The 24488-nt window shown below is 46.5% G+C and overlaps 1 protein-coding gene across 1 annotated transcript in view; it reads left to right on the forward strand.

Annotated features, from left to right (window-relative positions):
• Positions 1–1313: 1313 nt before the first annotated feature.
• Positions 1314–24488, forward strand: part of ANKRD22 (ankyrin repeat domain 22) — a 30730-nt gene continuing 7555 nt past the window's right edge. The window contains exon 1 of the mRNA XM_036735093.1: positions 1314–1521. Within this exon, the coding sequence (XP_036590988.1) occupies positions 1501–1521 (21 nt within the window). The 5' untranslated portion in view covers positions 1314–1500. The remainder of the gene's footprint in view (positions 1522–24488) is intronic.

Raw genomic sequence — 24488 nt, forward strand, 5'->3', positions numbered from 1 at the left:
TGCTGGTATCTTGTGCAGACTTGGGTGCAGACAATGAGGGTGAATGAAGTCATAGTATAGAGTTCCTGTGATGCTCTGGTACACAGGCCAATGAGCCCAGTCTTTTTGCTAAGAGATGGCCAGTGTTTCTTCACCTTTGGTTCCCATGCGGAGAAACACATCTCCTAAGGATTGTAGAGAGTTTCCCCAACACCCTGTCCCAGGAGTCATTTTTTTCCAAGCTTCTTAGAGAAAGAATGGTTAATAAGAAGATGAGATAGGCCCTCCGCAGGAGACCAGTGTGGGTGGTAACAGTCATCTGTGAAGAGGTGCTAAGAGCTTTTAATACCTGACTCAGTATCCCATTATTACCCTGCTATCTTATTTTAATGGATTAATTTAAACGTTTTATTGACGTATTTTTAATGTCACATTTTAATGCCTCTTATAATTCCCACCCTTCCAACAGGGAGTCTTCCCTTATGACAAATAAAAAACAGTTCAGCAAAACTAATCTAAGGACTGTCTTACTGTATGTGTAACACTTCAAACCCAGAGTCACCCGCCTTTGCAATGAAAGAAGGTAGGGCCATTTCCTTACTTCTCTAGGACCAAGATTGGTCATTATCACTCACATTAAGTTGTTTAATTATTCTTTTAGTTTTATTACCATAGTCACCTGCCATGCCATTTTAATTAAAGCTCTGTGCTGGGAATTCATACATTGGCTGACTTAGCCCATATAGAATATCTCAGATGGAGAATAGAGTGAAATTTAAAAAAATAAATGAGGCAACAGGTAACAGGAACCTGGAGGTACCTGAGAAGGGCTACATGTGAAATATTAATGTGATTAATGTGAGATCAGTAGAAAGCCAGGCTGGAGGCATTTTGTAGAGTGTGATAGGCCAGTCCATAATTTGTATTTTATTTTTTAGCTGGTACTAACTGGCATCTCTATAGCATTTTAAGTTTTGCAAAGCATTTTACAATCATTGCCTTTTATCCATGTTATCATTTTATTCCAAAGCACTAGGGAGCCATGGCAGATTCTAGTAGTCCCAACTACTACATTTCCCAGGGTCCCAATTCAGCTGTGGCCCCTTAGTCTCCTTTTCCCCATGGTTCCCTACCTGCGAAGACTCTTCTCCCCGCACCAAATGTGTTTGGCTTTAGGCAAGCAGCCATTCCTGCTGCTGACGATGACTCAGAAACCGGCTCCTCTGGGCAGGTCCTCGCAGGGCTTGTGTGCTCAGTGGTGAGCTATCGCTGGCTTTTCCTTCGCTGGGCTGGGCGGTGAAGGGCGTGGGGCGCTGTGCACAAGAATTGGGAAAGCACTCGGGGCACGGGGTGACTGAAGCACGGATCTGCTGCCTTTGGTCCTATTCTGGCTTCCTGGGCGCGATCTCTGTCGGAGGATTTGAATGTGAATTGGAAGAAAAGGGAGGCCAGCCCAAGGACACCTGGAGAACAGCTGAAGCCAGCCGGGGGCTCTTCAGGCGGCTGCCGAGAGCCAGCACCATGGGAATCCTGTACTCCGAGGTAAGACCTCACAGCGACCGCCCTTTCCCCTCCGGTCCATCAGTCCCCCTGCGGTGGACATTTCTCCTTTGGACGTTCTTCCCTCACTTCTTTTACTTTGGAAATTAATGTTAGATTTGACAAAAACCCTCCTTTGTATTTTTATCCATCTTGTAACTTTTTACAACCGGAAATTACTTGACTCCTTGATCGCGTTACTCAACTAAAGAAAAAGGGGAAGTGGGTTTAGGAACCAGCAAGCTCCTACCTGTGTGAGCTTGGCGAAGTCCGCTCTGCCCTTCTGTTTATTCAGGGAATGGGATAGGCTGGAGAGAGGCTGGCTCCGGAGCCAGAGCGCCTGGGTTCCAATCTCACCTCTGCCAATTACTACTGCCTATGTAAATTGGCAGAGGACAGTTACTTCTCTGGCCTCAGTTTCCTCATCTGTAAAGTGAACGGACATTGAAGGAGACAGGGATCCTTAACTTTTTGTATGTGTCACGGACCCATTTTGTATGTAGGTGAAACTTAGGGAGCCCTTCTTAGAATAATGGTTGTTGCCTGTATTTACAATCGAAAGAAATGTTAAATTTAGGTTAGAGGTAAATGAAAATTAAGAGATGCTCCCCCCTCTCTATTCAAGTTTATAGACCCCCTGGAATTTATCCCTGGAGATCCATGGACCCGAATATACCAAGATCTTTTGCCACTTACTGCCAATGTGATCTTGGAATCACTTTCTCTCTGGGCCTCAGTTTCCTCATCTGTCAAATGATCCCTCTCCTCCTAAGCTTTGCTGCCTAAATGTGGTTGGGAATCATTTTGTCTTTACCAACTAAAGATTCCAGGGTGTTTGCTCGAATATCAGAAGTCCAGGAGCAAAGTGGGAGAAGGGGGTCATCTGGACTTTCATCTTCCATCTGAGTGTTGTCCTGGTTTGGAGAGCCTCAACGTCCACACACAATGGGACCCACTTCCCTATGATGCCTTAAAAAGGAGGGCCACCAGGAGCCCTTGGGGTGCAGAAATTCCCTAGGTGGGAGCCAGGGTCCTCACTCCTTGTAAAACCTGAAGCAGCCCTTCCTATTTGAATTGCTCAATCAGTGCACCCACATGACTTGTTCTGAAATACAAGTTAACTTTCAGTAATGCAAAATGGATTAAAGGTAAATAAGTAACGTCCCAAGGACAACTCTGAAGGAGAGACAGCAGGAGGGGAAAAAAAAGGCCCTCTGTCCTCATTATCAGCCAGGCTTTCCTTCCTCCCTGGCCAGCCTCAGCCACTTCCCCAACCAGTTAGGCTGCATTGCATTGCCGACTCCCAGAGAAGCCCCATCAAGCTCTGAAGTCTCGCTCCAGAGGCTGGGGCTTGTCTTCTTTCTTTCTTTCTTTATTAGTTTTAGTTTTCAATATTCACTTTTATGAGATTTTGAGTTCTAAATTTTTCTCCTCCCTCCCTTCCCCACTCCCCAAGACAGCAAGCAATCTGATATAGGGCTATATATATTCATTCATATTAAACATATTTCCACATTAGTCACATTGTGAAGGAAGAATCAGAACAAAAGGGAAAAACCATGAGAAAGAAAAAACCAGAAGGAAAGAAAATAGTCTGCTTGGGTCTGCATTCAGACTCCACAGTTCTTTCTCTGGGTGTGGATGGGGGCCCATTGTCTAGGTCTGTATTGCCCCGATGTAGGGGCCTAGCCTCTTTGTCTCTCTTCAGTGCCCTGCTGCATGATTGCTTTTTTTTCTGCCCAGAACATCAAAATCGACGCATTTTTCTGGTGTACGGTTCATTCAGCAGCCCTGGTGCTACTCTGAGGGTTGTGGGAGGCCCAAATGGGCAGAGGAAGCAAGGAATTCCAAGTGTGGGCCTGGCTGGGCCACTTGGGAAAAGGTAGTTTTCTCCTTCATTAGCACCAAGGAGAAATCCTTTCTTCGATACTTCCACGGACCCCAGTTCATCTCGTTGGGGGTTCTCTATCCAGGGGACAAAATGTACCTGCCAATCCCCTTTTGTTAGTGGTGTGATCTCCCCAAACATCCTCCATCCTCCAGGATGCCACTGGATGCCCTTAACAAAACCATGGGTGGGTGCCAGGAACCCCCATTGTGGAATAAAGTACTCCCCTTTAGGGAGACTGAGTCTGAATTGAGAAAGACACTTCACGTGAAAAAATAAAACTTGAAGAAAGTTTTTTTTTTTGTTTTGTTTTTACCGAAGCCTTTGGTTGACATCAGAGTCATTTCCAGGTATACAGTCTCTCCCCTATGGAAGTTGCCTTTTTTTAAACAAAAACAGAGCCAACTAAAACAGTGTCTATTTCCAACAGTGTGTGCAGCATTTTGCACCTGTGGTCCCCCACCTCTCTTCCAAGAAGAGAGAGGTCTATTTCATCTTTTGTCTCCTGATCATTGTAAGTGCTCTGAGATCTGCTGCCGTCCAGAGTGTTTTGCTTGTTTGTCCATTTACGCTGTTGAAGACCCTGTAGATATTGTTCTCACGGCTCTACTCTCTTGACTCTGACCAGTTCATAAGAGTTTCCTTCCCACATTTCTCTGAATTTCTCACATTTGCAACTTCTTTTATTTGGAGGGGGGAAGGCAGGGTAATTGAAGTTAAGTGACCTACTGAAGGTTACACAGCTAATAAGTGTGTCAAGCGTCTGAGGTCAAATTTGAACTCAGGTCCTCCTGACTCCAGGGCCGGTGCTCTACTCACTGCACCACCTAGCTGCTCCCATATTTGCACCTTCTTAAAGTGCTATTCCATTGTGTCCGGAGGTTACTGTTTGTTCAGCCATCCTCCAATCATCGGACACGCCCTTTCATCTCAGTTTTGTTGTTACTCTAGAAAGTATCACTACTAATCCTTCCCTTTCTGTCAGATCCCCAATAATGGGGTCACTGGGTCTAAGAGGGGAAAAGTTTACTGCCTTTTTCTTGGGTAGCTCTGAATCATTTTCCAGACTGACGTAGTGATTACGATTCCTCTACTGGGAGTCAGAAACACCTGGGTTCAAATCGCGCTTCAGATATTTACTACAACTACTGTTCAATATTATTAATTACATATATATTACTATATTGTGTTATATTGTATGTAATATATTAATATACTATTGATTATGTATCACTATTCACACACATATTATATATCATACACACATACATATACACACATATATACATACATACACACATATATCGTCAACCGGACCAAACCAGCCTCTAACCTGTGGATGGCTGGAGTTGAACAGAGCAGGCTAGAGACAGGAGAGTCAGGAATCCAACAGAAGTTTAATTTGAAAGCAAGGGCCACGTCTTGCAAACAAGGAGGTAGATTAATCACAGGTGTCCGGACCCCACCCCTAGTGAGGGGATCTGCTTTAGAGCAGGTAGATCTCAATACTCGTCTTAGTGGCTACGCAGTGAACTGTAGCCCTGACAATGACGGGGAGCAGCAACAGTGAGACAAGTTTGATTCATGTCAGGGCTTCATGACCAGAACACGGATAGAGCAGATGCTTGTCCAGACTCAGAGAACACCTGGTGCTGGTCAAAGCAATACAGTAATTATATGATTTTGGCAGAGGGTGAGATCATCCAGAGGGTGAGCCCAGAGGATTGTTGTTATGCACAGCTTGCTTGCTGGGCCTTAGCTTTGGAAAACAGGGTGTCTCCTAGTGTCTTGACAATACCCCCTCCCCTCCTCTCTCTATAGAGACAGATAGGGGGAGGGAGGGAGGGTGGGAGTCCTTGGCAGAAGACTTTACGTATATTATCTCATTCGATCCTCACAACACCTCGGTGAGAGAGATGCTACTATTATCCTGATTCTGCAGATGAGGAGGCTGACTTGTCCAGGGTCACACAGTTACGAAGGGTCTGTGGCAGGATTTAAACTCAGGTCTTCCTGACTCCAAGCTGAGTTCTCCAAGTAATATGACACTTGCCTCACTTGTATAAGGAGGGGGTTGGGCCAGGTGACCCATAAGGTCCCTTCGGACCCTGAGGTCCTTTGTTTCTCTCTGGGCCTGGTCCAAAGGCCTGTTTATTATGCTTGTTGGGCTCATAAATCACAGAGCTCAGATTGTTCCCTGTTCTTGTTAATTTGTTCTCTGTACTGTAACATGAAGGCTTGGCCTTAACGGCCTCCAAGAGCCCTTTCTCCACTTTTATATTATTCACAGGTATCAGAGAAACAGACAGTCTTTTGAAATCCCTTGTCCAGATATGGAAGAATGTGATTTTCTGTAACTACAGAAAAATTATAAGATCTTAGAATCAGCAATTATCTCTTTAGACCTGTGCCCTCACATGACTTCTCTGACATGTGGTCATCCTACCTTTGCTGGTGTCCATGCCAGTGAGGGCACCCCCATCTTCCCAGACAGCACATTCTACTCTGGGATAGTGGTCAGCTGCTCATTTGATTCAGAGACTCCACTGTGTGCCATCCACAGTTCTCTTCCCTTATAGGGAAAAGCTACCAAATATTGACTGTTATACAGGGGCAGAAATATGCCCACCCCTCACCCTCCCCTCCTCCAACCTGCAAGGTTTGACTTTTCTTGGGTTGGTGGGTGTAATATGTGTGGGACAGGCGGCTTGCGGGGGGTCGAGAGTACCTGAGAAGTGCCCCAGCACACCAGGATCCCTTGCTCCCCTCGACTGAATTGTCACTTTCTCCCATTTATGTCTTTTAATATCTACTTTCCTATGATGCCTCTTGTGTTTTTGTTTAACTTTTTAGATGACTGCAAGCTTCTTGAGGTCAGGGACCATCTAACAAATAGCTCAGTTCAACAAATATTGCTGAAGCATCAGCTACAGAGCTTAGAGTCTAGGAGGAGGACAAATCAAGTCCGCAGATTTCCACTCTACAAGTTACAACGTTAGACATGCCCAGGAAAAGTCATAGAACTTTAGGCTTGTCTAGGAGAAGTCATAGAATCCTCAGGCTCATAGCTTCGGAACTAGAAGGAACCTCAGAGGCCAAGTACTCTGACTCCCTCATTTATTGGCTGAGGTGTGCAAGGTTGGGACTGGAGGAGGTGCTTCTAGCTGGGGGACCCTGGGAAGGTTTTGTGGAGGAAGGAAACAGTCTCATTTGTCTCGTAGAAAAATTAGTATAGGTAGAGATGTAGAAGGAATCGTTTCTTGGGCTTGGAGGAACACATGGAAACTCGATGAGATGTGGGAATTCTGACTGTCCAGACTGGCTACAGTCTACTGGGCATGAAGGAGAAAAATGTGAAATAAAGCTGGGAAGGGAGGTTGGAGATTTTTTTGCACATAGTAAAGAGTTGTTGAGGGTTGTTGAGCAAGGTAGTGATGGGAACAGATCACTTCAGCGGCTATTGCAGCTGCCCAGGTGAAAGGTAATGTGACTAGGTTAATATATTGGCAGGAAGAGGGGAAGATGGGAGAGATAAGGATAGGTGTTGGCCCAGACAGGTTTTCAAAACTGATTAAACATACAGGGCAATGAAGGGAAAAGAGTCAAAGGTGAGTGAAAGACTCTAAGCCTGGGCAGGTCCATGGGAGAGTGGAGGAGCCAACAACCGGCGTGGCGGAGGTTAGAGAGGGGCAGAGCTGGGTCACCGTGAGTCTGAAGTGACCAGGGGAAATCCTGGTGGAGATTTCCAGGAAGAAGCTGAAGATGTGGGAGTGGACCTTAAGAGAGAGAGGTCTAAGTTAATAACACTGATGTGGGAGACCCCAACTCAAGGCGATAATGGAAGCCATGGATGCAGCTAAGGAGAATGAAAGAATAAATAAATGAAGGAAGGAATGAAAAGTCACTAAGGGCATAGTATATGCCAAGAATATAAGCTTCCTGAGGACAGGAACTGTGTTTTGTTTTTTGGCGTTCCCAGCACTTAGTCAATAGTCAACAAGCATTTGTTAAGTGCTCACTATGTGTTGTCAAATGCTCACTATGGTAGTCAATGTCCAGACATATTGTTGTATCATTTTTTCAATTATATCTGACCCTTTGCGACCCCATTTGGAGTTTTCTTGGCAAAGATCCTGGAGGGGTTTGCCATTTTCTTTTGCAGCTCATTTTACAGATGAAGAAACTGAGGCAAACAGGGAGAAATGACTTACCCAGGGTCACACAGCTAGTAAGTGTGTGATGCCGGATCTAAATTTGGGAAGATGAGTCTTCCTGACTCCAGACCCAGCGCTCTGTGCACTGTGGTGCCCCCTAGCTGCTTACCAACGTATACTGAGCACTTAATAAATGCTTATTGACTATTGATTAAGTGCTGGGGACACAGAAAAACAAAAGACAGTTCCTGTCCTCAGGAAGCTTATATTCTATTGATAATAATAATGATAATAAGTACTATTTATATAGCCCCTACTCTGTTCCAGGAACTGAGCTGAACACGTTATGTATATTATCTTCTTTGATCTTTACAGCAGCCTGGGGAAGTAGGTGCTATTACTATCATTTGACAGTTGTGGAAACTGAGGCAAACAGTGGTTATGTGATCTGCCCAGGGTCACACAGCTAGGAATTGTCTGAGGCTGATTTGAACTCAGGTCTTCTGAGTCCAGGTCTAGCACTCTGTTTACTCAGGTAGCACCTGACTGACAACATGTACAGGGGAATGGGTGAACCTCTTCAGCTGTTCTGGATTAGAAGGTTACAGGGATGCTGAGTGGAGCCATGGAGGAGGAGGCTGACACAGTCTTTCCATTGCCCAGGTCAGTATTGATTTGATTTGGTTGCAGACCTGGGAAGATGCACACTCTGTGGCAAGACTGTGACTGGGGAATAATGTAGAGTGTAGCTGGAGCCTGCCCCGGCATAGTGGATCCCATGATGGACTCATGATCTGGATATTTGGGGCCAGTGAAGAAAATAGAGAAGAGGGGAGAGGAGAGGATCCAAAGCAGGCACTTGAGACGACATTGATGCTTAGGAAGAGGGAAAGGAAACAGTCTAAAGGCCAAGATGGTGACCCGAGAGGCAGGAGGAGAAGCTGGGGAGAGAGAGCAGGAGTCAATGCTGAAGATATGTCTGGGAGGAGGAGGTTAGTGGGAATCCCAAGGTGGCCATGGGGGATGGGGGAGAGTTGTCTTGTTTGTCTCTCTCCTTAACCAACCTGCCCTCCCTTAGCCCGTGCATGCTCAGCACCTGCAGGGTCCTGCCCAGCATAGAGGGGAGGATGTAGCAAGGCCCCTTGAAGACTGGCAGTAGGAGTGTATTCCCTGTGTGACTCTGGGGAAGTCACCTGGCCCCTGGGAACCTCAAGGCTCTCAAGCATAATATGAGGGGTAAGAACTGACAACTTCAAGCGTCCCTCCCAGCTCTAAATCTAGGATCCAATGATATCAGTGAGTCTTCAATAGATATTGGAATGAAGGAGGGAGGGAGGGAGGTGCGCTGCCAGAGCACCTGCTCTCTTCTCCAAGGAGCTCAGGGGGTGATGGGAGAACTGCAGGGCCACAGCCCAGCCATACTCATGATAGTTTCTAAAGCACTTCCCTCACAAAGTACCTGTGAGGCATGGGAAGTGAGTGGCCACGTGTCTGAGGAAGACACCGAAGGTCAGAGAGCTTCAGTGAGATGTCCAAGATCACCCAGGGAACCCAAGTCAGAGCCAGGACTTGAACCTCACAGCCTACTGTGCCCAAGCAACTCCTGCCTCCTTGGTCCTTAGGCTGGTGTATTAAAATCATTAAAAGGTTTGCTAATGGAAAGAAAGGGTCAGTCCCTAATTTATGGCCTCAGACTGGAGATTTTGGGCCACTCCCAGGGCTGGAGGGACCCTTTGCCAAGTAAAGGATCTCACAAGGAAGAGGGGCCAAAAAGCAGGGCGTGCCCCACTTAGATGACCTTGGATGCCTTCTCCGGAGAGAGGGACAGAGCATCTCACCCTTTGTAATAGAGGACTGCCACCTTCTCCTGCCTCTGCCAGCTGGGGAGAGAGTCTCCCAGACATCTCCCTTCCGCCCAACCTGAAGATTAGACCCAGCCCCTTTGGGATGGGGTCAGTCCCCCGGAAAGGGTTGGTGTTAGGCAGCAGCCTACATCCTGAGATTCAGAGGCATTGACTGCCTAGAAGCACCACCATTAACATCAATCCTTTGGGTCAAGGCACCAGGAAGACGGTATAATTTTGTGGAATTGTTGAATAAAGGCACTGTTTGTCTAGGTGGCCCCTGTAAGCACGCCTTCAGGGCAGAGAGAGCCCTCAGCTAGCCCAGTCCACATCTGAATGAAAATCTCCACCAAATACCCAGCAAATCCAGACTCGGCTTAAAGACCTCCAGTAAGGAGGAGCCCGCCTCCTTCAGGGGCAGCCAGGTCCATTTTAGGGGATTCTAATCTTCAAGCTGAATTTTAATTTTTCCTGATCTCAACAGGCATTTGCCCCTTAACAACCTATCCCAGCCCCGTTACTCCTACCCTGCTCCCTCCTTCCCCCGCCCCATCCCCCCCCCCCCCCCCCCCCCCCCCGCCCATGGCAGAGCAGAACAAATCTATTTGACTCCCTCAGTCCTGGGCCAGCTGGAAGGCACAGCAGGTAGACCAGAGACACCAACAGCAGGCACTTAACAAGATTTGTAAGTTGCTCTGGAAATTTTAAAGGACCATGTGAATGCTAACCTCTCAGCCTCAGTTTCCTCCTCTATAAAATGGAGATGATAAAAGCACCTACCTCACAGGGCTATTTGATGAGCAACTGAGATAACAGATGTTCAGTCTTAGCTTTGGGAATCTTAGAGTTACATAAAGGAGAGCTATGGTGTATGGTCCCCTTCGAGTAGGGTGTGTGTGAATGTTGTGTGTGTGTGAGTGTGTGTGTGAGTGTGTGTGTGAGTGTAAATGTGTGAATGTGAGTGTGAGTGTCTGTGTGTGCATGTGTGTGTATGTGAATGTTGTGTGTGCGCATGCCCTCAGGTGCATGTTCTGGTGGAATTATTAATAGTAATAATAATAGGTAATATTTATACAGCACCTACTATGCGCCAGGCACTGTGCTAGGCACTTTGCAAGGATTATCCCACTTGATCCTCGAAGCAACCCTGGGAGATAGGTGCAATCATTATCCCTATTTTACAGATGAGGAAACTGAGGCAAACACATTCAGTGACTTGCCCAGGGTCAGACAGCTGGTAAGTGTGTGATGCAGGATTGGGAATACTGACCCTTAGGCCCAGAGCTCTATCCACTGTGCCACCTGGCTGCCTAAAATGCACTGTTTTAAATTGACATGAATATTTAGAATGTAGTTAATTTATTCACTGGAAGGTGTCCCAGTTGTTCTGCAGCCCCATTAAAGCCCATCTGAATTGTGAGTGAAGGGTGGGGGCCCTGAGAGGGATTTTGGTGTATTTCCCTCCATCTCCCACCCACCAGAATCGGCCCATCTCCTCACCACACTCATTCTGTCCTCCCTGAAGGCTACTCACTGCTGACTCATTTCTTCAAACCATCAAAAAAGTAAAATATTTCAAAATCTCGGATTTGGAAGTGATATTAGGGACCACCAAGTCCAGCCCATACCTGAATCAGAATCCTCTCCTGGAGAATAACGACAAGTGGCCATTCAGCCTCTGCTTGAAGACCTTCAATGCCTGTGGAGCTCACTACCTCCCAAGCTCATCTCCCCTCCCCCCATTCTCTTGGGTTTCCATTGTTAGGACATGTTTCTTAACACTCTTTGCTCTTTTTTCCTGGGAAATTATCCAGTTTAGAAGCCAATGTGTGTTGATAAATGTTTGCCAAAACATGAATTCACAAAATGGTTTTTGTCACATGGCTTCTTGGTCAGCTTGGAATGCTCTGATTTGGCTGAAGCAAATCCCAGGGCCGCAAATTTACATCTGGAAGGGACCCTAGAGGTCAGCCAGTTAAAACCCCTCATTTTAGCATGTTTTAAAAGTAAATGTGGGCTCAAGACAATGGCTTGTGAGTTCTCTTCACTTCGGCTCCATGTTTTAGGAAGGAAATGGGCTAATTCAGACATTGAGAAATGTTGTCACATGAAGACTGATTGGAGAAGATTTAGGGGGGTTGTGTCTGGGTCTTCAGGGCTAGGAAGGGCAGCTCTTATGGAGGAGGCTTAGACACAACCAGAAGTGAGAGGTGGAAGTTTTAGAGAGACAGATTCGGGCCATCCAAGTAACAGGAACAGCAACCACCACAATGAGCATTTGTGTGATGCTTTAAGATTCATGAAGCACTTGGCAGAAGTTATTCACTTCATTTGAACCTCACAACAACCCTAGGAGGGAGGTACTGTAATTTACTTCATTTTGACAGATGAGGAAACTGAGGCCTCCTGACTCCAGGCCCCAAGATCTGTCCAATGTACAACCTACCTGCCACTGTAGCATGGGCTGCCTTGGGAAGTATCAGGTTGTTGCCTCTGGAGACAGTTAAGCCAAGGCTAATTGATCCCTTGTCAGATATGTTGTAGAAGAGTCTGTTATTCAGGTACAGGCTGGACAACACTAATCAATTCATAAACAAGCATTTATGAAGCACCTACTATATTCCAGGCACTGTGCTAAAGCCTGGGCCTTCAAAGACCAAAACAGTCCTTGCCTTCAAGTAGCTTATGTTCTATTGGGGAGACCACAGACCTCTGAGGGTCTTTGTAACACTGAGTCTCCACATCTCCTTAGAGCTTTGTAGTTAGATGTTTTGTGGGAGGACCTTCAGCCCAAGCTCTTGGTCTTTGTGACATAAAGACCATGACTCTAGACAGCAAGCTTGGCCTCAGCCTGAGGCCTTGAACCAGCAACTAGTCCAAAGGGCTCAGGCTAGGGTTGGGGAACCTGTGGCCTCAAGGCCACATGTGGCCATCTAGGTCCTCAAGTGCAGCCCTTTGACTGAATCCAAACTTCACAGAACAAATCCCCTTAATAAAAGGATCTGTTCTGTAAAACTTGGTCTCAATGGCCTCAAGGTCTCAGGTTCCACACCCCTGGCCTAGGCCATGTTAGACCTTGGGAGCAGATCCAGAAGATCCTTCCTTTCCCCCACTAGAAAGCAAAGGGAAGCTCCCTTATGCCTTTTGGACAAAATAAAAAAAATCCCTGAATATCCTTAGAGGGCCGATCCACCCCCACAGAAATAGAAGCAACTTAGGGAATTTTCATTTGACTGAAATAAAAGACCAACCATCTCTAGAAGGGGCTTGTACCTGGAAAAGCAAAAAATAATCATTTATTTGTAAAGGAGTTCCTCCTGCCTGGGCTCCACCCTTTGGAATGCCAGCACCAGCAGGCCTTCCCAAGCTGGGAAAGCTCTGGGTACAGGCTTGGAGAAAGACTGGAGGCTATTATCCAGAGACCAACCTGTCTGTGGCAGGGCGCCTCCCTGGTGATAATAACAACAGTAAGAATTTTTATAGCATACACCATGTGCCAAGCGCTTTACAAACATTATGTCATTTTATTCTCACAACAACCCTGGGAGGTGGTGCTGCTCTTGTTTCCAATTTTGAAGACAGGAAACTGAGGCAAACAGAGGTTAAGTGACTTGTCCAGGGTCATACAGCTATTAAGTGTTCAGATTTGAACTCAAATCTGCTTGACTTCAGTTCCAGCCCCATGTGCCACTCCAGCTAGCTGCCCCTTTGAATGTGAGCTTCTTGAGGGCAGCTTGGGATCTTTGTTTCCCCAGTCCTTCCTTTTGGAATAGGTGTGGGGTAGAGTTAGGGTCAGGGTCTAGACCTAGGATTTCCTGATCTAGAGAACCCCCAGGGGAGGAAATACTCTCTCTCAATGCAGGTCAGCATGACCTCTTCAGCTTAGCCTGTGACGGAGTCTCCCAGGGCACAGAGAGGTCATGACATGCCCAGGCACATTGTAGAGGCTTAATAAATGTTGAGGTGGATTGTGGTCCCCAGGATCCCGGCCCCAGGGAGAGGAAGGTTGGTTCAGTCACAGCGAGTGTCAAAACCAGCTGCCTGAGTCTAGAGGGCTTCTGTTCTGCCCTGGCAGGGTGAAGGAGTCCTGAGGAGGGGCTGCACCCCTGGGGAGGTCTTCAATCCACCAACTCACTGATAGGCAGTCAAGGCGTGCAGGGCAGGCAAGGGCAGACACTATCAGCCAGGGAGGCTCTCAGCTCCATCACCTCCTACAGCTGGAGTGGCCGAGGGGTCACAGTTAGCACTATGCATGGAGGACCCATATCCGCCCAATCCCACATTTCCAAAGCACTCAAGTGGGAGGGTCAGAGCATTAGGCATCAATGAGCACTAAAGATGGTGACGTTGGAGTTGAAAGTGACGTCGGTGATTACCTCTACCCATCGCCCCATGGGTCTGCCATCTGGGTCAATACCTTCACAGATGAAAGGCGAAGAGGTGCACTCGGGGTCATACAGTCAGGCAAATTAGTGCTAGGATTCGAACCCAGGTGGCGGAACTGCGAATCCACAGCTCTTTTCACTTAGGAATCATGGGCCGCACCAGCTGCCACGCGGAACCCCCAAACACGGCCTCACGCGGTGTGCTGGTCAGACGCAGGAGATGGGAAGCAAAGGGGGGCGGGGCTGCATCTTCTGCTGCTCACAGCCTTCTAGCTGAGCGGTGGGAAATAGGGCCGGGCTGCAGAATTTACCGCAATGCCCTGAGTGTCCGCAACAGTGATCTGGGAATTCGAAAGCTGGCACCGGGCAGCATGGGTGTTCACCCTCTAAACCTCTTGGGCCTTGAAGGAAGGCAGGGAGCTTAACCGGGCGATGGTGGGAGGCTGTATTAGGAGGGCAGAGTTTATAATCTCAAAGAGGATCATAAACATGTCTGAAACGTTCGGAATCGCCGGATATAAGAAACTCTCAAAGTAGAAGGCAGAAGAATCAAAACATTTATTTAGGCTCCACAGTAACCAACCCATGAACCAGCAACCCCATTTTGATATATTGATCAAAAACTTCCAGGCCCAATAAGTACGCCTTGAAAGAGTAACCAGGAGGCTATAGAGAAGCATGATTGCGTAAAGCAAAATCATGTTTCCCCCTCTATGGTAATAAGATTACCCACTGGCCTGAAGTCTTTGTTCAGCTTTCTCCCGTAGGTCAGCTCTGCTACTGGCAGCTCCTGCTTCAGCTGTGGCTGAACTTGTAACTGTAGCTGTAACTGTCGCTGTAACTGTCGCTGTAACTGTCGCTGTAACTGTCGCTGTAACTGTCTCTGGCTCCAACCGGAAAAGGAAAAGAGGATCTTCAAGCTGTCCTCTCCCCTCTTATAGAGTTTTTGACATCATCAAGCACCGCCTGAACGACCAGGGCCGATTGGTTCTTGACTTGGCCCCTCCCCCTAGCGTAGCCGTTAACACCTCCCCTCAGCCAGCCCCATGACTCATCACACAGGAAGTTGTCTGCTTCCTGGAATGCTCCTTGGGCCTCCTGCCCCGGAAGAGCAAGCCACAGTGTCCAGAGGCTCAATGAGGTAAGCTGAGTCATTCAAAGAAAACAAAGGCCATTCTGGCTACACTCCACCCCTTGTTATAGGATACATAATCTAATCAGCCATGTATCCTAGAACATACATTGTGATCCAATTACAAAGGAAACTAAAACATATCATTCATTATAAAGCAAAACATATCATTTGGTGACATTCCTAAATATTGGTTTACGATTCAAATGTGATCCACCCCTAGGTCCCAGCAAGATAATCTCTTCAATCAATCATCCCCAAAATAATTATTAATAATTCAAATGTCCACCCCTAAATCCTTGTATCCATTACATAGGATCAATAATATCATAACAATAAAACAACACAGCAAGGATAACACAAAATAAGTAAACAGAACACTATCATCATTTCCACCCCCCTTGAACGATTGGGGCTCAAAATCTTGGGGTGAGGGGTGAAGGTCTCATTTTCCATAGCTTCTTCATGCTGAAATTGGATGTAGAGATGGCCCTGCCCCCAAAAAGTCCCATTCCAGAGGTCATTTCTTTAACGAGCTGGCAGGAATTCCAAGAATGCTACATGCTTAGGCAGTCACCGGAAAGTGCAGGGTGCTTAAGCCTGAAGGAAACAAAACTAGCAACAAGGTTAGCCAAAACAAAGGACAAAAAAAGAATAGACAAGTATGGACTATAATTCTTCAAATAAAATCATCTCAAGTTTGGTTGAGATTTCAGTTATGCAAAGATCCAACATCAGAGCCAAACTCAGGTGGGAAATGTTTCTTTTCAAAAGGAACATAATGAGGAAGCCAAGAGGATCCCACCCTAGATAGAGACTAAGATTGTCCTCCCAGCCTTTCCCCAAATGTACAAGTTTTCATCCGTTAATCACACAAGGTCACCTTCAGTCTGAGTGGCTTGTGGGCTTGCAGGAGCAGTTCTTATTTCCCTATTTCTCGTGTTATCAAGTCCTCTATACATTCTGTATAATTCATTGGTTGGAATTCCATCTATCATTTCAAAACCTACCCCTGCTCTCAATAAAGCAGTAAACATTTCTTTCCTTGTTACTCTCCTTTGGTGCCAAGTTTGCTGGTTATTCACCCTTCTCTCTCGAGGAGATCTATCCCTTCCCCAGTCACCTAAGTCATGTAACTGTAAAATCTTATTTATCACTGTTGTAAGACGGCTCCCTACTTCTCCAAGTAATAAATTCAAAATTAGTTGTTTATAAGCAGGGGGAGCTGTCCTAATTATTAAATTCCTATGAGGCAGTTCCATTGGATCATTGTAATATTTGTCTGCAGTTCCTATCATAATGGCAGTCTTCATTACCTCCTCCTTTAGTCTCATGATACAATCTCTAAGTGAATACCAGGGTCTGTGCTCAGTGGGCCACACAGAATCAGTAGCATATCTCTTATTGCATCCCACAGCAGCTAATGCCAACAGAGTAGTCCTGCTATCACCATCTCCTTGCTGATGATGTTCCCTAAAAGCTTGTTGAACTAGAGGATCATGGCTGATACCTATGAATCTCATGCAGTCTGTCCTATCTACTGATATTCCACTGGCCCCTTGATCACTGAGTCTTACCATCCAAGATATCAATGGTTCTCCTATTCTTTGGCTGAATCTACTCAAAATATCTGTGACCTCTTGCGGTGAGAAATCTTCCTGAATTTCCCTTGTAACTGAATCTTCACCTCGGGTTTCTGTCTTCCTCCTTTGTATGGGTCGAGCCCTTGTCTGATCATTTAACCATCTCCTATTCTCTGTGTGAGGCACATCCTGAACCCCAGTAGTGTTTTGTGCCTCAGCCCCTAACATTGTCTCATTCTCTCCCCACTCACTTCCTCTGCCACCATGGCTAGGACGAAGCAGGCAGTCAGGCTCTTTCTGGGCTGGGTTGAAATGCACTCTGGGCTTTTTTGGTCTCCTGTTGCTCTTAGCCACATTAATAGAAAAGTTCTCATTTGAGTCAGTTTGGTCTCCTGCTATCTGAGATTCCCCTTCTTCCTGTGGGGTAGGAGTGCCCCCATGTCTTTCACTTAATCTCAATCTTTCGTATACTAGCCGGTAGGCTGATAACACTATCCAGCTTTGCCTAGATAGTGATGCCCCTGACTGAATCCCAACTTCTCGTAAACACTTTTCCAAATCCCTAGGATCTCCTCTCCGTAGCCTTGGTTCCCAGTTTTCACAGGGTCCAGCTTTTTTAGCCAATTCTTTTGCTAGGGAGGAATAAAATGGATCCTCCCATCCTGGGATATTCATCTCTTCCTCTGGAATTGTTCTGCTTCTAAATAGAGATCTTATACCTAGCGATCCCATCCTGGTCGCCAAATGTATGAGGAGGGCAGAGTTTATAATCTCAAAGAGGATCATAAACATGTCTGAAACGTTCGGAATCGCCGGATATAAGAAACTCTCAAAGTAGAAGGCAGAAGAATCAAAACATTTATTTAGGCTCCACAGTAACCAACCCATGAACCAGCAACCCCATTTTGATATATTGATCAAAAGCTTCCAGGCCCAATAAGTACGCCTTGAAAGAGTAACCAGGAGGCTATAGAGAAGCATGATTGCGTAAAGCAAAATCATGTTTCCCCCTCTATGGTAATAAGATTACCCACTGGCCTGAAGTCTTTGTTCAGCTTTCTCCCGTAGGTCAGCTCTGCTACTGGCAGCTCCTGCTTCAGCTGTGGCTGAACTTGTAACTGTAGCTGTAACTGTCGCTGTAACTGTCGCTGTAACTGTCGCTGTAACTGTCTCTGGCTCCAACCGGAAAAGGAAAAGAGGATCTTCAAGCTGTCCTCTCCCCTCTTATAGAGTTTTTGACATCATCAAGCACCGCCTGAACGACCAGGGCCGATTGGTTCTTGACTTGGCCCCTCCCCCTAGCGTAGCCGTTAACACCTCCCCTCAGCCAGCCCCATGACTCATCACACAGGAAGTTGTCTGCTTCCTGGAATGCTCCTTGGGCCTCCTGCCCCGGAAGAGCAAGCCACAGTGTCCAGAGGCTCAATGAGGTAAGCTGAGTCATTCAAAGAAAACAAAGGCCATTCTGGCTACAGAGGCGGAGTCTATTGAGCTACTCCCCGAATGAGGGAGGGCGGGAGGTAAGGGGAGAGAGGAGGTGCTGTGGACCGGGGCGTGGAGAAGGGAGAATGAGGGTAGACAGTCATTGAAGTCGTGAGACTCGGGCAGTCACATGTGTCCCGTAGGGGAAGAGCCGGCCTTGAGAGGAGGAGGGAGAGGTCGGCTGGAGCCCGATTCTAAAAGGTCTTAACGCGATCTGGAGTTTATACTTGACGGCTGACAGGGGGAGTCATTGCCATGGGGGAGGGTAGTTGGGTTCCCCACTCACTGGAAGACTTCAAGCAGAATCTGGATGGATCCACAACAGAGATTTTGGAGACAGGATTCTTGCTCGGGGCTGGGTTTCTGAGAGCCCTTCCATCTCATGGGTTCTGTGATTCTGGACCTTGCTGTTACCTCACCATCAACCTTCACCCAGGCCCCTTCCATAAGATCCCTTTACCCTGAAAAAAAAAAAAATTAGGGCAGGATTTGGATACTGTAGAAAGGAAGACTACCCTTTTCTCCCTTTCCTTCCACTCCTGCCCCTCTCCCTTCCCCTCCCTCCCCCTCCCTTCCCCTCCCTTCCCCCCTTCCTTTTCCCTTTCTTCGCCATCCCATCCTTCCCTCCATCCTTTCTCCTACCTCCCTTCCCCGGCCTAGACGATGCCGTGGTGGAGACAGCGGAGGAGGCCACGGAGCCCGCCGAGGCGGACATCACGGGGCTGTGCCAGGACATGTTCTCCAAAATGGCCATGTACCTGACGGGCGAGCTCACAGCTACCAGTGAAGACTATAAACTTCTGGAAAATATGAACAAACTGACTAGCTTGAAGTATCTAGAAATGAAAGATATTGCGGTAAACATAAGTAGAAACCTAAAGGACTTAAACCAGCAATATGCAGCACTTCAGCCTTATCTGGATCAGATCACTCTAATTGAGGAGCAAGTAGCAGCTCTTGAGCAGGCAGCTTACAAATTGGATGCATATTCAAAGAAACTAGAAGCAAAGTACAAGAAGTTAGAGAGGCGATAAAAGAATTCTTTAGCGCAGACTTTTAACTACAAGAATATTTTATAAGAGCTGAAATAAATGGGATGGAACTCATCACTATGCTTCAATTCCTAAAAAGAAGCCGTGCTGCTGATCCAAGGAGAATCCCAGCCCCCACCTCTGGTTGGATGTGTAACTCTGGCCACCCCCACCCCCGCCGTGTTTTCCTAAACCTGTACCCCGCAACCTCATCTTAATCGAGTGCTTTGTTGTGTGCCCTGGACCAGGGCTCAGAAATCAGGATCAACCCCGTCTAGAGCAGACACAGACCACAGACGGGAGACTCTAAGTCTCCCTGTCTCTTCCCTCCCTCTCCTCTAGGCCCTCCCACACCCACCCCTTTCACAACCTGTTCTTGAACTTAAATAATAAATGCCAACCTATGAAAAAAAAGAAAGGAAGACTAAATCAATCATCAGGTGTTTCTTGAACATACACCATGACCCCATGGTGCCAGAAGCAAGGAGAGTCTGTGGTGCCCCTGCTTGTGAATTGGATGGAAGTAGCAGATATTCCAGCAGGGAGTGGCATTTCAGAATGGGCCAGGCACACTACCCTGTGTGTTGGCAGCAGCCAGAGCATGCCGTGCCCACTGCTTCAAGGATTGGGGTCCTTTGGCCAGTCCTCCCTGCCCCACCCTACCTTGCCCACTGATGTATCTATAAGATACATAAAAAGTAGATATGAGGGAAGGCATTGGCACCTGAGCAGGACTAGTGAAGACATTGACAAAGTGACTTTTTAGTTGAGTCCTAAAGGAAACCAGAGATGGGGAGGGAGAGAATTGCAGAGGCGGGGCCAGCCTATGTAAGCCTAGAAATGGAGCATCTGTTGTGAGACCCAGCTAGGAAATCATCATGGCTGACCATCAGATGTGTAGATGGGAGCCATGGGTGAAGAAGCTGGAGATGTAGTAAGGGCCAGCCTGGGAAGAGCTTTAAATGGCAGCTGGAGAACTTTACATTTGGCCACTTGTCAAGCCTGCTGAAGCAGTGAGTCCTGTCAGGCAAGGGCTGGACATGATGGCCTCTGAGGTCCCTTCCAGCTCTTGACTGGGTGACTGTGATTTGGGGCCATTTCTCTGAGCCTGTTACTGCCTTGCTTATTTCCAGCCTGGACATGCCCCACCCTCAGGACCCTCCCCACTGTTCCTTACTGACTTCCACAGCCCGTGTCTCCTGTCCCCGTGACTTCAGCACTGGGCCCAAGTTTCCCCCTCCACCCTGCTACAACAACTGGCTGTAATTGCCTTCTCAAAGGGCTAGCTGTAATTGTCGCTCTGATCTCTTTTGACATTAGCATTTACAGGGCACCTTGGCCGTGTATAGTCTTACCTCTCCCATTCAATGACCCATCTCCACTCATTGCGTAATCAGTTGTTCAGTTGTGTCCAGCTCTTCCTGAGTTGGCTTTTCTTGGCAAAGATCCTGGAGTGGTTTGCCATTTCCTTCCAGCTCATTTTATAGATGAGGAACCAAAGGAAAACATGGTTAAGTGACTTACCCAGGGTCGCATTTGAACCCAGGCCAGACTTGAACCCATGAAGATGAGTCTTGCTGACTTGAGGTCCAGAGCTCTATCCACTGCATTACCTAGCTCCCCCTGCATAACCATATCCCAGGCCTTAGATTCTACCTCTAAGGTGGAAAACTCAGTATTCTTACCCTGCCCCATTTGTCCCTTTGTCTGCTGCACCTTGCTATCTTTTGGGCCTGCTCTGGGACCTATATTTCCTGGACTCCCATCTTGTCACTCAGTTGACCAGCAGCCTCTTTCTGTCTACACTTGACTTTGTCTATTCTGGACTTGATGGTCAGTCATTTCGGTGCTGAATCTCAGAGTTAATTTACTTCAGAGGCCATCTAGCCTGGACCAAACAGGAAAGAGACTCCCCTTTAGAACAAACAGAGCTTCTGTATGGTGCAGAGATGGCTGGATTTGGAGTCAGAAGGAACCACCTCAGATATTCACTGGCTGTGTGAGGTGGGTAAGTTACTTAACCTAATGCAGCCTCAGTTTCTTCATTTGTAAAAGAGACAATAGCCTCACAGGGGTACTGTGAGGATGAAAGAAAATTATGGCTGTAAAGTGCTTTGTAAATATTAAGTCACTATGTGCATGTGACATTGGAACCCAAGTTGGGGAAGCTGCCACCTGCCTAGTCTCCTCTGCTCTGGGCCAGCCCTTGGCTTGAAGAATGTGTCCTGAGTCCCAGCCCAAATTTGCCTCTGCAACTTTCCCCCGTTCCTCCCAGATGTTGGGGCTGGAACAGAGCAAGGCTAACCCTTTTCCCAAGATACTTGAAGATGACTTTACTTCCCCCTAAGTCTTTTCCTCTCTAGGCTAAATGCCCCAGCATCATCTACCCTAATTCCATTGAGACCTCCATCTGTCCACAGACTGTGTGGTCCTGGAGGGCAGACTGTTCTTTCTCCACATCTCTAGGGCTGAGTATGGTCCATTGCATGGATCGGGTGATTAACAGAGGTTTGTAGAAGTGATTCTCAGTGACAACCTGCCCTCCTGAGACAGTCCATCTGGCACATTGGTGAACTCATCTTTCCTCTGCCTCAATGTCCCCTTGCTCTTCTTCATAGATATGGAGAAAGAAACCTCCCTCTTCTCTTCTCTTCTCTTCTCTTCTCTTCTCTTCTCTTCTCTTCTCTTCTCTTCTCTTCTCTTCTCTTCTCTTCTCTTCTCTTCTCTTCCCTTCTCTTCTCTTCCCTTCTCTTCTCTTTTCTCTCTCTTTATTTCTCTCTTCTTCTTCTTCTCCTTCTCCTTCTTCTTCTTCTTCTTCTTCTTCTTCTTCTTCTTCTTCTTCTTCTTCTTCTTCTTCTTCTTCTTCTTCTTCTTCTTCTTTTCTCTCTCTCTCTCTCTCTCTCTCTCTCTCTCTCTCTCTCTCTCTCTCTCTCTCTCTCTGTCTCTCCTCTCACTCTCTCTCCCTCCCTCCCTTTCTCTCTAGGCTTATTTGCTCCCCTCCCCCACTCAACTCTGCCTCTTCCTAGAACCATCTCCTAGACTTTGCTCTGTTCTCACTTTTCTTGGCCTCCTGAAATGACTTGGCCCTATGGCATTCAAACAAAAACCACCCTCCCTTATCTTGAAAACCACACACACCCCTTTGCCTGACTCATTGTCTCCCTCCCTCTCATTTTAAAAGATTTCCCGACTTGCTGCCTTTATAACATCAACACCCTCTAGTTGTCAGCAACTCTGGAAACCAATCAGGGCACAGCACTGCTGGTCTTCCCTCCCCCTAGCAAGGCACTGCTTTATCTTCCGGAAGGTGATGTTTCTAGTTAGAATGTAGGAAGCGCCTGTTCTAGGGCTGGGCTGCCCCCTGGTGGTAATCTGTGATTCTTGCATGATCCATCATACAAGCATGTCAAAGCTGCACTGCAGAGGTCACCCAGTCCAGCCCCTTCTTTTTACAGGGAAAGAAACTGAGGCTTGCAAAGGGGAAACAACAAGCCATGTACATTTCATGAGTTAAATCGTGACAAGTCATTTCCTGTATTTCCTGAGTTGAATCACTGGTAGAGGTCATGCAGCCAGGAAGCCCCTGGGAGGCAATGGTGCACAATGGGAAGGATGCTAGATTTGCCCTCAGAGGGCTTTCCAACAGCTAGCGAGGTTGCTTTTGGCAAACTACTTGTCTTCTCAGATCCTCAGTCTCTTCATTTGCAAAATGAGGTAGTTAAACGAGATGATTTCTAAGGTCTTTCTAGCCCTAAATATGGGAGCCTGTGGTCATGAGAAATGGACATTGGGCACCAATGTCCTAGGGTCCTGGCAGCACTGGGACTATCCAAGTCAATTGTCTCCATCCACTCAAGAGATGGACCCCATTGCCCTCCCTTTTCTCCCATTCTCACTTAGCTGTTTCTACCTGCCATCTCTGTGGGCTCTAGGAGCAACAGCGGTCAGTGTAGCACCTAAACAAGCAGACCTCTTATTGAAGCAAACATTCTGTCACTGACAGTCTAATAAATAAAGAAATAAACTTTCAGAGTAAAAGAACAATCACCAGAGAGAAAGGGAGTATGGGCTATGGATTCCATTTCCTAAAATATATGACCCAGTAAGTTCGAAAGCTACTTTTGAGAAAGTCACAAAAACAATTATGTCACTGGTGATTCACATTCTAAAAAATAGTATGTTTTCTTGCCAATATGTTCTATTTAGAAATTTACCAATGCCTTCTGTTCCTCACATCACAGTCAATTCCCCATATACCCCCACCTCTACTCAGCCTTAAGAAAAACAGTGAAGCAAGTCCAACCAACCCAGCAACCACATCAACAGTTTTCTTGCACAGTTCTATACCCATAACCACCTTACCCTAGCTGTTTATTGATAGGCAGCAAATGGGTTTCATTGCTGGTCAGTACAGAAGAGTCAGACTGCTTTTTCTTTGTACTTTTCCCCTTAGTCCTTTTATAAAGTTCTATTGATGTCTTTGACTTTTATATGATTTCCTGATATACCCCCTTATAACAAAGAGAAGCAATTAAGTGAAGTCAACTAACACAGCAATTATATCTAAGTGTATGCAGCATTCCGTATCTATAGACTTCCTCCGCATCTCTACTTCATTTTAATCATAACACACACACCTCCCTATGCTTCTCTGAATTCTTTGCATTTGCCATTTCTCACTGAGCAAGAAGAGCATTCCATTCAATCTTTGTATTACAATTTCACTGCCTGATGTAGTGAATTGCCTAAGAGATACCTTATTTGACCCTTCTCATATTTTCTTCAGCTAGCCTTGACATGCACATACTTCATTCTCACATGTCTTAGAGAAATAAGAAATCAGTCATATGGTTTTCTAGTTGTAAATGTCCTTTTGGTCACCTCTTTTGGGTGATAATATCACCTATGAGTTTTTTCTCCATTCTGTTGATCTGAAAAAGGAATCTGTCTTTGAGATATCTTGAAAAAAATCAATCTTTGAAATTATGTCACCTTCAGCAAGGGCTTATTCTATGTCTGGGCCAGTCATTCTGCCTAATTTATCTTCTTATAAGCCATTCCTGGTTCCTCATACAGTCATATATCCGTTACCGAGGTCAGAATTCAGATGTGTTGGTACCATTGCTGTCAATGATGACGATAGACCTCCAGAGAAAATCTGGACAGTCTGTTCTTCTTTCCATTTCATAATTTTTCTCCTTCTATTTTCATCTTGAAAAGCTCTTGCCATGATCTAGCTTGGTTGAGTCTCATATCACTCCTTCTGTAGTGTCCTTCACCTTGGAAGCTTTTTGCCATTTTGTGAGTCAATATTGTGTGACTTTCCTACACATTGTCCTACAAATGAGCTTATCTGCTAAACCATGGAATGCCCTTGGCTCACCATGTTTCTCTCTTTGTAGTGACAAAGTGTTTGGTGGTTGATACAGTTTCTGGGCTACTTCACCTCCTTGCTGTATCAATTGCTTAAA

This window comes from Trichosurus vulpecula, chromosome 8 (assembly GCF_011100635.1).
Source record: "Trichosurus vulpecula isolate mTriVul1 chromosome 8, mTriVul1.pri, whole genome shotgun sequence".
Classification (NCBI taxonomy): domain Eukaryota; kingdom Metazoa; phylum Chordata; class Mammalia; order Diprotodontia; family Phalangeridae; genus Trichosurus; species Trichosurus vulpecula.